The following is an 11,830-nucleotide window of genomic DNA, read 5'->3' as shown; positions in this document are numbered from 1 at the left end:
TTCAAATTCCTTATATTCCATTTATTATTAACAACCTTTGGGACATTTTTTCTGCACCGTAGTAGAAGCCAGTTTTAAAGCTGATCATACTGGGAATACATGATGAGGTCCAGGTTAAAGACAGTGATTTTTCATCATTTTACATAGTTGACAGACTGTGTAAAAGCAGATGATGATGATGATGATGATGATGACGACTACCAGATCACAGTCAGGTTGCTAATGCCTTTGATGAGGTCCGTCTTTGAAGGATAGACAACTTTCAGATTCCCATCTTGGTCAACAGTCCGAACCTGTTGGATGATCAGTTGGCTGTTGTCGGATGTCTCAGTGGTGCCGTCGGGTTCTGTGGGACCGTTGTCCTCCCCGTCTGATCCAGCCTCCTCCCGATGCTCAGCCGTGAATTTGTTCAACTCGGCCATTTTCTGAAACATTGTTTATGTAAATGAATCATACAAACAGTCTTTATTACCATTGATTAAATCCATTACAGTGGATTTTCTTACAGGGTTCTCACCAGAAAGTTTTCGCAGCATAGGGGGATCGCTTAGTGCGTGAGTTTTGTAGGGAGGTCCGGGGCTAATCTCCCCTCCACCCCCTGAACATTTTGAAATTTATAACCATCTGAAACACTTTCCTGCATTTTGCGGGCGAAATTTTGTGAAGTAAAGCTGAAGTTTCATTAATTTGACATTTTTCTCTTGTTTTTGTTTGGATTATAAAGCACATTGTTTTTATTGGACGGGCAGAACGTGCATGAAACAGACTGTCTGCATTCCTCAGAGCTTTCATACTCAAGTGCACCACCACGTTAGCCTGGCGAAAAGTAGGTGTGGTAATGCGGCCGTTTCTGCTCACTTCCTCGGCTCGAATAACGCAGAGCCAATCAGAGCCGTACTAAAAGGACGTCATAGCTCCACCGCCAAGCAGTGTCAAAACAAACATGGGGTCCACCATGGAGAAGATGTTCAGAGCTGCTGCTGCTTCTGCTCTGTTTTAAAAGACCTGGATATATCGCTGAAACCAGAACAAGAAGAGGCTTTAAAACCACACACGCCATTTGCCTCTGCCGGCTCCATTTATGGAGAAAGATCTACGCTTGTCGCTCATCGTTTGATTGGTTACTCTGCGCGCGTTTGTCCCACCCCTCTCAGCCCCCCAGAAACGCCTTGTGAACGCTTCCAGACTAATCGCCTTTATTAAACATTGAAAAATACAAGGAGATTAAGATGGATTACAGGCTACAGCTGTGTAGTAATTTCCAGTAAAAGCCTACATTTCCCACAATCCTTAGCACTTCTCTGTAGTCCTTGTACTCTTTCTGTGAGTTTTAAAGGTGTCTGTACTTTCATAGCTCGTCTTCATCTCTCCTCGTCTCCCTGAGTATGTTTGAGCATTTATAAAGTGGAGGAAGCACAAAGGCAACATCACGGGCAGCTAAGTAGCTGCAGGGGTCCTCAGGTGAAGGCAGGAGCTCCTCAGCAATTCTCGTGTATGAAATAGATGGTGCGGCTGACGTATGCGTTTCTCGGTTATGCAGATCCCTTGTACATCACAGCGTAGGCCGCACATGTGTCAAACTCCAGTCCTCGAGGGCCGGACTCCTGAGACTTTTAGATGTGTCCCTACTCAAACACTCCTGGTGGAGACCAGTGTGTTGTGATCAAGCTCTGCAGAAGCATGATCACGAGCCATTCATTTGATTCAGGTGTGTTGGAGCAGGGACACATCTAAAAGTCTGAGGAATCCGGTCCTCGAGGACTGGAGTACGACACCCCTGGCGTAGGGGATCAACATCACAGCGTAGGTTATTTAAATACTAAAAAGGAAAAGGAGAGACTTACGACAATCAGAGCATCCATAACATCTTTACACGTCTGCAGGCTCTCAGCGCTGGTCACCTCCAGGAACAACTCAGTGGTTGTTTTTTTAATCTGCACAAAAAAAAAAGTCCAATAGAACAACTTAAAAACTTAAACAACTAAAAACTGGTTACATTTCTCAATGATTTATCACTACATTTTAACTTTCTAATGTATATAGTGTAGCATATTATATACCTTGGTTTTCTCACTGTTAGTTATTGGTGGGAATGAGATCACATGTCCATCTGTGTCCACCAGGCAGGGATACATAGATTTCCCCTCAAGAAGCTGCAGGTATCTGTAAAACAAAAAAAGTAACGGGTCAGTTAAAGGATCAACAAGTTTTTTACAGTACAGGAGTATGTTACGTTACTATCCAGGGTAATAGATAACCACAAGCCTTATCTTTAAGGGATTCAAATGTAGCTGTTGGGCACTTTTCAGTCACAGATTACAGCAAGACAAGCAAATCTGGATTAGAAGTCTAGTCAAAAGCACCATCATCAACCATAAGTGACTCATGTTGAGAGTGGTATCAGGCACTATGGCACCTTTAGACACAATCATTATTTGAATTGCTGTTATTGAGTCCAAAACCAGCTCATCTTAGTATCCTTATACCGCCCCCATGTGTTCAAACAAGAAACAATGAGTACGTCACTGATCTCCAACTCATGGTATCCAAGATAACCTGTTGTGTGTTTATAATGCTATACATATTGGCTTTAATAGTTTCAACCATATGCTTCAGTAGCTATTGATCAGCAACTGATGCACATTCTACAGGACAGGAAGTCCTTAGGTTATTTCACCAGCGTCTCCATTAGTATTAAGGTTAGGTTCTGTTTCCTGATGCAACATCTGGCAAACAGCCACATGGACATTTAACCGAAGAACTTCTCTAATTTAAATAAACAACTCATATGATCATTCCTTCCATTTCTCAAGAATTGCAGGTCATTCCCATCATGAAACTTCTACCCCTATGCATAGGGGGCTTTTCTGTTGTTTTTTTTTCCTTTTTTAATCGATATCTTCGTAATAATTGTTGCACACTAAATTGATTTCCAGGCGTGCACGGGTTGTTTTACCTCTCTTTAATCTGCATAACTGAGAAACTCATACATCAACCGCACCGTATATTTAATACAGGTGATTTGCTCGGATACTCCTGCCTACAAACTGGTAGACGAACTACAAAACTACCACGCAGCGATGCGCTCCAGGTGTGCTGGAGTATGAAAGCTCTGAGTAGTGCGGACAGCCCGTGTCAAGTTCGCTCCGTGTACGTTTCACCCAAATATGTTTGGGACTGAACCCATAATCACGAAATAAAACAATAGAAAAATGTAAAATTAATTAAACTATAGCTTTACTTTACCAACTTTGGCCCTCAAAATGCAGGAAACAGTGTTTCAGGAGATTATAAATTTCGAAATTTTCAGGGGCGGGGATGACCCTGGACCTCCCTAAGGGTTAGGGTTAGGTTAGGTGCCACGTGATCCCCTACGCTGTGAAAAATTCCTGGTGAGAACCCTGCTGTAATTTGTGACTTTATCTCTTGAACTTTAATGACATCTTGGTACTCTAGAAGTAGAACTGCTTTAGTTTTTCTAGTGGCTGTTGTCATACTGACTTGTGGAGACCAGTGACGTTCTGCCTCTTCTTCTGTTTCCTCAGCTCCTGCGCTTCAAGATGAAGAAGTCTGATCAGCTCGATAGCCGTCATCTCTCTGCGACCCAGTGGCACGATCTAACAGAAAATAACACAACATCACAAAAACACATGATGCAACCAAATACATCCTGGTTATAGCAGAGATCATCATTCACAACCTGGTTACCTTCAGCTGAGAAGGCGCTTTGACCTCATACACCAGCGGACTCTTAACAAGCTGCACATCGTGAGTTGCAATAGTGGCGATGGTTCTTTTCCCACATAGATCATCGTGAAGCTTTGTCTGAGAAAAAAACACGACGAGTCATTGCATGTCATTTCACAAATGGCCCACGCACTGCAGTCTCAAACAATACTGACATTTTTACCAATTGTTCTGTGATTATTCAATAGTTACACTGTAAATGTTAGTGTCCATCTTCACTCCTTCCATTTTCAGCTTCTAATATCTCAGTAACTACACCATATAGAAAACTGAAATTTGGTATCGTAATTTTTCTGAGAGTAGGCAGCACCGCCTACTCTCAGAATATACAGTACAAAAAGATCTGCTTTACGTCCTATCTGGTGGACATGCCAGATGCTCAAAATAGGAAAAAGGTGTGTGTGGGTTTGGGGCTGGAACATGTTTGGGTATTCAGTAAACAACATAGTATATGCCTCAGCTTCCTGTTATTGGATCAGCTTAGAGCTACAGTATGTACTAGGCTTTACACCGATCTGATCGGCTATAACGGATCGGCCGATATTTTACATTTTATGCAATTAATGTGATCGGCTGTAATGTCTTAATTCGCCAATCCGATCAATGACGTCATTGTCGTGACGAAACTTTCTGTAGATGCTCTCATTGTTTTATCGTCTCATTTACACCAAAGAGTTGTTTGCTTTGCATGACACGACTTTATTTTACTATTTTATAAAGGTGAAAAACTATGAGCGAACGGCAAAAATGTTTCTCGGCTGGACCGCCGGACTTCTTCCCCAGTGTACTGGCTCTGAAAGTGGGGGCAGCGTCTACTCTTATTGTCTGTTTGTGTGTATGTGTGTGTGTTTGTATGTGTGCGCATGCTTGTTTTGTTTATTTAGCAGTGGCTCTTGTTTACTTTCGCTTTCATACCGGGCACTTCTGTCCCTTTACTGGTGACGGTGGACAAAGAAGCGTGCATGCGTGTGTGCACCTGTGAATATGGACTATAAGCAACAGCGGGTTTTGCGACGCCACAGTAAGTAAATGTTTTTGTTCCTCCAATGCTAATGCTGATGGAGGCTTCACGTAGTTCCAGTGTGGTCTGCCTCTGCAGCTTCATCTCCAACTCTCTTGTCGTCGACACAGCTGCTGTTCAGGGACCAAATTAAAATTGTTTAGCTCACATTTACACCTGCAAGTGCTCGATCTGCATCGCATTTTCAAATGCGGAGCCATGACACTTTTGGACGTGCAGTGTGTTAACCTTTGTTATGTTCAGGTCCTGCATCGAAATTCTTCAACTCTTCCATTCCCTCACAGTCACAAGGATGCGTTAAGGTCTCGAAACATGGCACCGTTTGATTTTCAGTGAATCTGTATCAGGTAGTACGGAAGGAATTTACCTAAAAAACCAACCCGACTTCATATGATCGGATCGGTGGTTGTTTTTTTAAATCCACTGATCGGTTATCAGCCCCAAACTCCTGATTGTGTAAAACCAAGTTGAAATGACATGGAATGACCCAGCTGGTCTTTTTGGTTTACACATTTTAATGTTTTGATCTTACCTGAGCCATGAGGAAGCGTTTGAGAGAATTCCCAGGCTTGAGCTTCATTCCTCTGACGACGCAACACACCAAGTACGGCCGAACCTCCTTCACATCCGCACTCACTTTGACGGTTATCGCCGTGGGAGCTTCCGAAACGTGGAGAACCCTCACTAGCATTTTGTCGAGCTCCTCCACCTCCTCCTGTTCGTCTGCAGCCTTCTTCTTCCTCTGCTGCTGTTGCCTTTTCTTCTTGTCCGCGCCACGCCCTCCTCCATCTCCGTCGCCTCCTCCTCCTCCGTCCTGTGCCAGTCTTTCTCTTCCTTTACCTCGGAGGTAGTCCAGGATGGACTTGGTCTGACACCCGTTCACCATCTTCTCCAGACGTTTGTCACTGAGCTTATTGCCCTTGAAGTTGATCTCCTTCAGTTTGAGGCAGTTGCTCAGATCAGGTGGGATTTCTCTGAGCTGGTTGTTGGAGAGATCCAGCACCTGAAATTTAACATTCATTTAAAAAAAACAACCCACTGATAAAACACTAAAGATAAAAAGGTGTGGTTAACGAGCCTCTAACAAATAAACTGTGGTTATTTACTTTTACTGATTTAAAACCAAAACAGAAACACAGAAAATACAAAACCAGCTAAGCAGCGTTTTTCTGTTTTAAAATCGAAATATTAACGGTGAAATCTTGTTCATGATGACTGCTTTTTGATTCCTTTGAAGTTGATCATTAATTATTAAGATACGGAAATTGATTTGAGCCAATTTTGATTGAGATTTTTTTTGGGGGGAGATTTGAATCCTATTATTGTTCATTTAAAAGCTTTTACTGCTGATTAAAAATGTTTTTACGGCTGATTTTCAGAATCAGAATCAGAATCAGCTTTATTGACCAGGTACAGTTTAGAACAATACGAGGAATTTGACTAGGTAGTTGCAGTGAAAGGAGACACATCAACACACCGGAGCAGCCATTTGCGGCGCCCACATATTTAGGTGAAAAAGGGATCAATAACAGGAGGAGAGGAGGGGTGAGGGGAAAAAAAACTGCCAGTTTGAAACTGATTTCCCTAAACAGAGAAAGCAGTGTGAAACCAGGAAAAAAACCGCCTCTGCAAACATAAATGTAAGCATGACACAGTCAAACAACTCGAGACAAGGCATGTAGGAAGGGTTGGGTGGGAGGTTGGCTGGGGGAGGGGGTCAGGTGGGAAGAACAACAGGAGTCCAGCCGTTTGGGGACATGGGCGTGCTGCCAGTCGGCGCTGCAACCACGCCTCCATGCAGCTGCGGTTGGGAGGTGGGGAAAGATGGCCGACGAGGCATTTGAAGTTGAAGACCTGTAGCTGCGTTACTGACAACCAGATGACGTGTGGAAAAGTTCAGCATCAACAGTTCCAGGAGGAATGTAGGGAAGGAGCGGGGGGAGGGAGTGGGGGTAAGAGCCGCCGTCTGCAGAAACTTCCTGGTGATAAGAGTTGAGACAACCTTGGCTGGCTGGGGAGCCGAAAGGGAGATAAGCAATGTGATTTGATACAGGCTATGTTAATTTCCAATAGCCTTCTGTCCTGGGTCTCTCTGCTGTAATCCAATGAGTGGCCTAGTTTCCACTTCCAAGCCTGGTCTCCAACTTCTCCCAGTTGTTATCCATAACGCGTAGACGATCCAAAAGCAGCTCTTGCTTTTGATATCGATCAACACATGAGTCTGAGTGTTCAGAGCCCTGCTACATCCTTCAGAAATCACTGGCAGCTTTTCCAAAACAGTCACCAGCGTAGTACGGACTTTTCGATAGATTAGGAAGCCACCAGCTCCGATCAGCAGCATGCCTACTATCATTATTCCAATCATGTAGATGTCCTCCACGTCTTCCACGGAAAGGATGGACAGACACACAACTCGCCACTTGTTCCAAGGGTCAAGTGTGTATCCAGCCGCAAACGTCCCGCTTGGACATGCGGGGTCACCACCCCTGGTTCTTTGCGTCGAAAAAATCTGATCGATAGCACTGAGAGACCAACTAATTAATTCCATTATTCCGGTTTTGGATGAGTTGCAGAGAGAGGCTCTTGTTAGTTTCACAAGACCTGACAAAGCAGCAGCTGGGGGAGAGATAAGACGGAAGGGAGGGAGAAACAGAGAGTGCGACTGACCTCGTCGAGAGAAGCAAGAAGAAGCATTTTAATATACTTGTTGACTTTTAAACTGTTAAATGTTTTCTGTTGCACTTTTTAAATCAGGTGAAGCATATAAAACTGCCTTGTGTATGGAATGCGCTATACAAATAAATTAGCCTTGGATTTCATCACGATATTGTATTTACCTGTAAGTTTATTTTCAGAACTTTTACTTTATTTTCTTTTATCTCAACTTTATCCTCGCAATTTCAACTTTTATGTCAACATTTCGACTTTATTTTTGATTTGTTTTCTCCATCAAAATTGGCTGTTGTCCGCTTCCGTGGATATGACTTTATTAGAAAATCGTTGACTTTTACCACAATATTGCATTTTCAGTTTATTTTCCATTTTATTACTTTAATCTTGACATTATATTTTAATTTTATTCTCGCAATTTCAACTTTATTCTTGATTTACGCAAAATTATTTTCTCCATCAAAATTAGCCCTAGTCCACTTCCGTAGATTTGACTTTACTAGCAAAGCTTAGACTTTTATCACCATATTGTATTTTGCATGTATTTTTCAAAATTTTTACTTTAATCTCCACATTATATTTCAACTTTATTTTCGCAATTTTAAGTTTTATTCTAGAGATTTCGACTTTATTCTTGTTTTGGCCCCCCCAAAAAAAATTCTCCATCAAAATTGGCCCTTGTTTGCTGCCGTAGATTTGACGTTATGAGCAAAACTTTGACTTTCATCACGATATTGTATTTTGACTTTTTTTTTTTTTTTTTTTAGAAATTTTACTTTTTATCTCAACATTATATTTCAATTTTATTCTCGTCATTTTGTCTTTATTCTTGATTTCACCACAATTATTTTCTCCATTAAAATTGGCCCTAATCTGCTTCCGTATTAAGAAAATGTCCACAGCAGAGGAAAAACTAGACAGTTTGGAGCTCATTACTGAACACTGTGGTAGATAAAAACAAATAAAGTTACCTTCAAAGCAGGAAGCTTACAGACCTCTCCACCCAGCTCCTGGATGGAGTTATCAGAGGCCACTAAGGTGCTCAGTAGATCCAGGCGTTCAGAAAACAGATCCGTGGGGAATCTAGTGATTTTATTCCTGGAGATATTAATGGTGGAAAGCTTACTGCACTGATTCAGTCCATCCGGTAGCATCTCTAGTCTGTTACAGCTCACATTCAGAGTGTTGAGCTCCTTTAGCTGGGTTATCTCTACAGGTAGAACCTCCAGGTTGTTCACCGACAGGTCGAGGACCTTCAGGGAGGTGAGACGACCGACTACACCGGGGAACGAGGCCAGTTTGTTCCTGCACAGAATGAGGCTCTGCAGGCTACTTAGCTGCTGGATATCCGCATGGATGTGTGTCAAACTGGGGCACTGGCTAACTTCCAGATAATTGAGCAAAGTGAGGGAATAAACGGAGGAGGTGAGTCCTCCATCACGGGAGATTCTCTGGTCCACACCCGGACCCTGTAACACCAGCTCCCGTCTCTTTTCTGTCGCTGCTTTCTCTATTTCAGGCCATTTCTCCATCTTTATCCACGCTGCTGAGTGGACACAGTGTTGTAAAGGCCGTAGTATCAATAATAAATCGCAACTTCCGTTCAGATTTTCAAAGTAATTTTTTTCTTCTTCTTCCTTTTCCGTTTTTTCATTCACAACATTGATATTGAATTACAATGAAGGCGTGATTATAATTAAATTGTAATTGAGTTTAAATAATTGACTGTAATTGACATGAAAATTGTATAGAAATGTGCTCTTTTGATAGAGAATATTAAAATATGTTTCATATCAGGCTTTTTCACATATTACAAGAAAAAAAATAATTTAAAAAATGAAATCAAGTGGTATACTGACACAAAAAGCCTCAGATGTCCACACCAAAAATATTAAAACTTTATTTTCATTGATTAGGAAGCCTTTCAAGGTAACCAATAGATGGGACAGAAATTTGATGATAGATTTTAAAAAATCTATATTTTACAGCTGATTTAGAACCTGTTATCATAAGAGATGGTTTATTTTTATTAGATTATTTATTTCGGTCTCAGTAATTGTGATTTAATGTAATTGAACTTTAGTCATTGAAAACACAATTGTAATTGACTTTCTGAGGATAAAAAAATTTGTAATTGGAAAAAATGATCACTGAGATCACTGTAATCATAATTGAATCGTAATTGTAACTAAAAAATTCATCATACTTGATCAAGGCAAGTTTAGTGAACTGATAAAGAAAATAACATATTATTTTTGCTTGTTTCAACGAGAAACAGGAAGTAGAAAATACAATAAAACAAGCTTTTCACTGAATAATCATCTTTTCCATATCCTGTACCCTAACATAATTCTGACCGATGCTTTTATTGCGGAATTCAAATTTAATTTCCCTCATTACTTTTGCTTGTTTCAACGAGAACCAGGAAGTAGAAAATACAATGAAGTTAACTTTTCAATGAACAATCATCTTTTCCACATTCTGGAAATTAATCCTGAAATATTTCTGTCATAATATACACAGTCTACCATACGACAATACACTCAAAATGACAAAACAACGTCTGAGCACTGACTGAACTACATATCCCACAATCCACCGGGACCGAGTAACGTCGTCACGTCTGCGTATGATTGACGTAGTGGTTGTTAGCGGTGGTTATGGAGATGACATAGGACAAGCTGTCAACGGCACGGTGATGTTTATGGTGAGATATCCTCAAAACCATTCACAAAAATCACGGTTTTACCCTCACATTTGTTGCAGCTAAACTATGGACTTAGTGTAACATTAGTGACAGAACCGTCGCTGCTTTTAAATCCGTCCGTAGGTTTAAGTTCGTGTGGTAAGCTGTGCTGGTTTAAGACCCCCACCTTCACTAATGTAGCTCCAAGTCAGCAACAAGAGGCTCAGTGTGTAGAGCTCAAAGCTATTTATTACCTGACATGTTTTATAATGTTCGAAACCCACATTTTGATATTCCCTACAAATATTGTAACAAAAATAAAAATGATATAAAATGAACTCAACACTATGGGGTGCCTTTACATATGCTAAAATAAACAGCAAGTTTTGGCAACATTTAGCAACAAACCACATTTGAAAATAGTATGTGAATTTTTTTTATGTTACTTTTGACCAAACTTACAGCAATCTTTGTGAAAAAAAATTCTCGTAAAAATATAATCTCAATGTTACATCTAAATCTAAACGTTACACATACATCTAGGTGTTAAATCTAAATGCTAAATATTAAATGTAAATGTAAAATCTAAATCTATCTATCGTTCTGTCAAGGAGCTTTTATTTTGGTACTTCCGGTGAATTTTCATATTAGCCAAATATTTACTTTCACCTGTGACATTTAGATTTAAATTTAACATTTACATTTAAAATCATCATTTAAATATTGAGATTTATATCATTTATCACCATTTTGAGGAAAAAACAAGTTAGTGCATGTATAAATTGTATATATAAAACTGTGTAGAATATATATTCAGTGTGTATTGTAAAAATAGTAATATTGGTTTCCTGTTTTGTTTTTTTGCTTCGACCTGATTAGTTAGACAATTGAGTATTGTTTGTTGGGGGTTTTTTTCTTCTGAAGATTGCCTAAATAAAATTGTTATTCAAAATATGTGTAACTATACCTCTTATCTAAAATTATTTTGTTTATTTATTTTATCTACATTTATCCACATTAGTGAACATTACTTTTAATTTTATCTGCATTATACAGATATAATCCAATGTAATATTAACTTATCTTTGGCAGCGTTCATCAGAGGCATGCCCAAGAAGATAAAATTTACTGTGGTCAACTCTTCAAGTCATGAGGACAACTTCAGTGCCAAAGAGCTCCTGGTCCACGCCCCCACAGTCAGTGGCTGGAGATCCAGCAGGTACTTTCATTCACTTAAAGTTCTTTTCAGTCGTTCGAAGTAGTGATGCACGATATTGGATTTTTGGCCGATATTTTACAGCTCATTTGGACGATAACCAATGTCGCTACTGATATATCTTATTGCAGAGATCATCTAGTTTCTGTTGTGGAACAACATTCAGAATTATTCTACATACACAGTAGTCCTCATTTATCAACCTTGCATGAAAACGGGCGTCAATCTGAGTTTACATTTGGTCGTACAACAAGACCAACGTGTGATTTATCAAACATTGGTATCTGACCAATCCCAGCATACAAATGATCAGATGTTGATAAATGCTGCGGCTGAATTCGATCCTCATTAACATGTTTGGGAGGCCCCGCCCACTGTGGTCAAACAAGAAAAAAAGCGTTTCAGAGATGAAAATCTACATCCTCACATCTGAGGTGGAGCAAAACAAAGATGTGTTTTTTTTGAACGTGTGAAAACTGGAATAAAGGAG

The 11,830-nt window shown here is 40.3% G+C and overlaps 2 protein-coding genes across 3 annotated transcripts in view; one reads left to right on the top strand and one right to left on the bottom strand.

Annotated features, from left to right (window-relative positions):
- On the bottom strand, positions 1-9,007 carry lrrc47 (leucine rich repeat containing 47). Its single transcript, XM_028454149.1, has 7 exons — positions 8,410-9,007; positions 5,301-5,771; positions 3,709-3,825; positions 3,502-3,617; positions 2,061-2,163; positions 1,845-1,934; positions 1-425 (listed from the first exon to the last, which is right to left on the bottom strand). Exons 1-7 carry the CDS (start codon positions 8,968-8,970, stop codon positions 198-200), a joined length of 1,686 nt encoding a protein of 561 aa, XP_028309950.1. The 5' UTR covers positions 8,971-9,007; the 3' UTR covers positions 1-197.
- A 1,047-nt stretch (positions 9,008-10,054) lies between these two features.
- The window catches only part of cep104 (centrosomal protein 104), a 40,041-nt gene continuing 38,265 nt past the window's right edge, over positions 10,055-11,830 (top strand). For both annotated transcript variants that reach the window (XM_028453216.1, XM_028453214.1), the window contains exons 1-2: positions 10,055-10,145; positions 11,217-11,343. In XM_028453216.1, coding sequence (XP_028309017.1) covers positions 11,231-11,343 — 113 coding nt within the window. In that variant the 5' untranslated portion in view covers positions 10,055-10,145; positions 11,217-11,230. The remainder of the gene's footprint in view (positions 10,146-11,216; positions 11,344-11,830) is intronic.

The sequence above is a fragment of the Gouania willdenowi genome, chromosome 7 (genome assembly GCF_900634775.1).
Source record: "Gouania willdenowi chromosome 7, fGouWil2.1, whole genome shotgun sequence".
Taxonomy (NCBI): Eukaryota; Metazoa; Chordata; class Actinopteri; order Blenniiformes; family Gobiesocidae; genus Gouania; species Gouania willdenowi.
The sequence above is the reverse complement of the archived record's forward strand: the minus strand, read 5'-3'. Positions and strand labels throughout refer to the sequence as shown.

Coding starts and splice junctions, on each gene's coding strand:
- lrrc47 (XM_028454149.1), bottom strand. CDS start 8,970: ATGGAGAAATGGCCTGAAATAGAGAAAGCAGCGACAGAAAAGAGACGG. Junction 2,164..3,501: donor AACGTCACTGGTCTCCACAA/GTCAGTATGACA, acceptor TTTGTTTTACAG/ATACCTGCAGCTTCTTGAGG. Junction 426..1,844: donor TTATGGATGCTCTGATTGTC/GTAAGTCTCTCC, acceptor ACAATGTTTCAG/AAAATGGCCGAGTTGAACAA.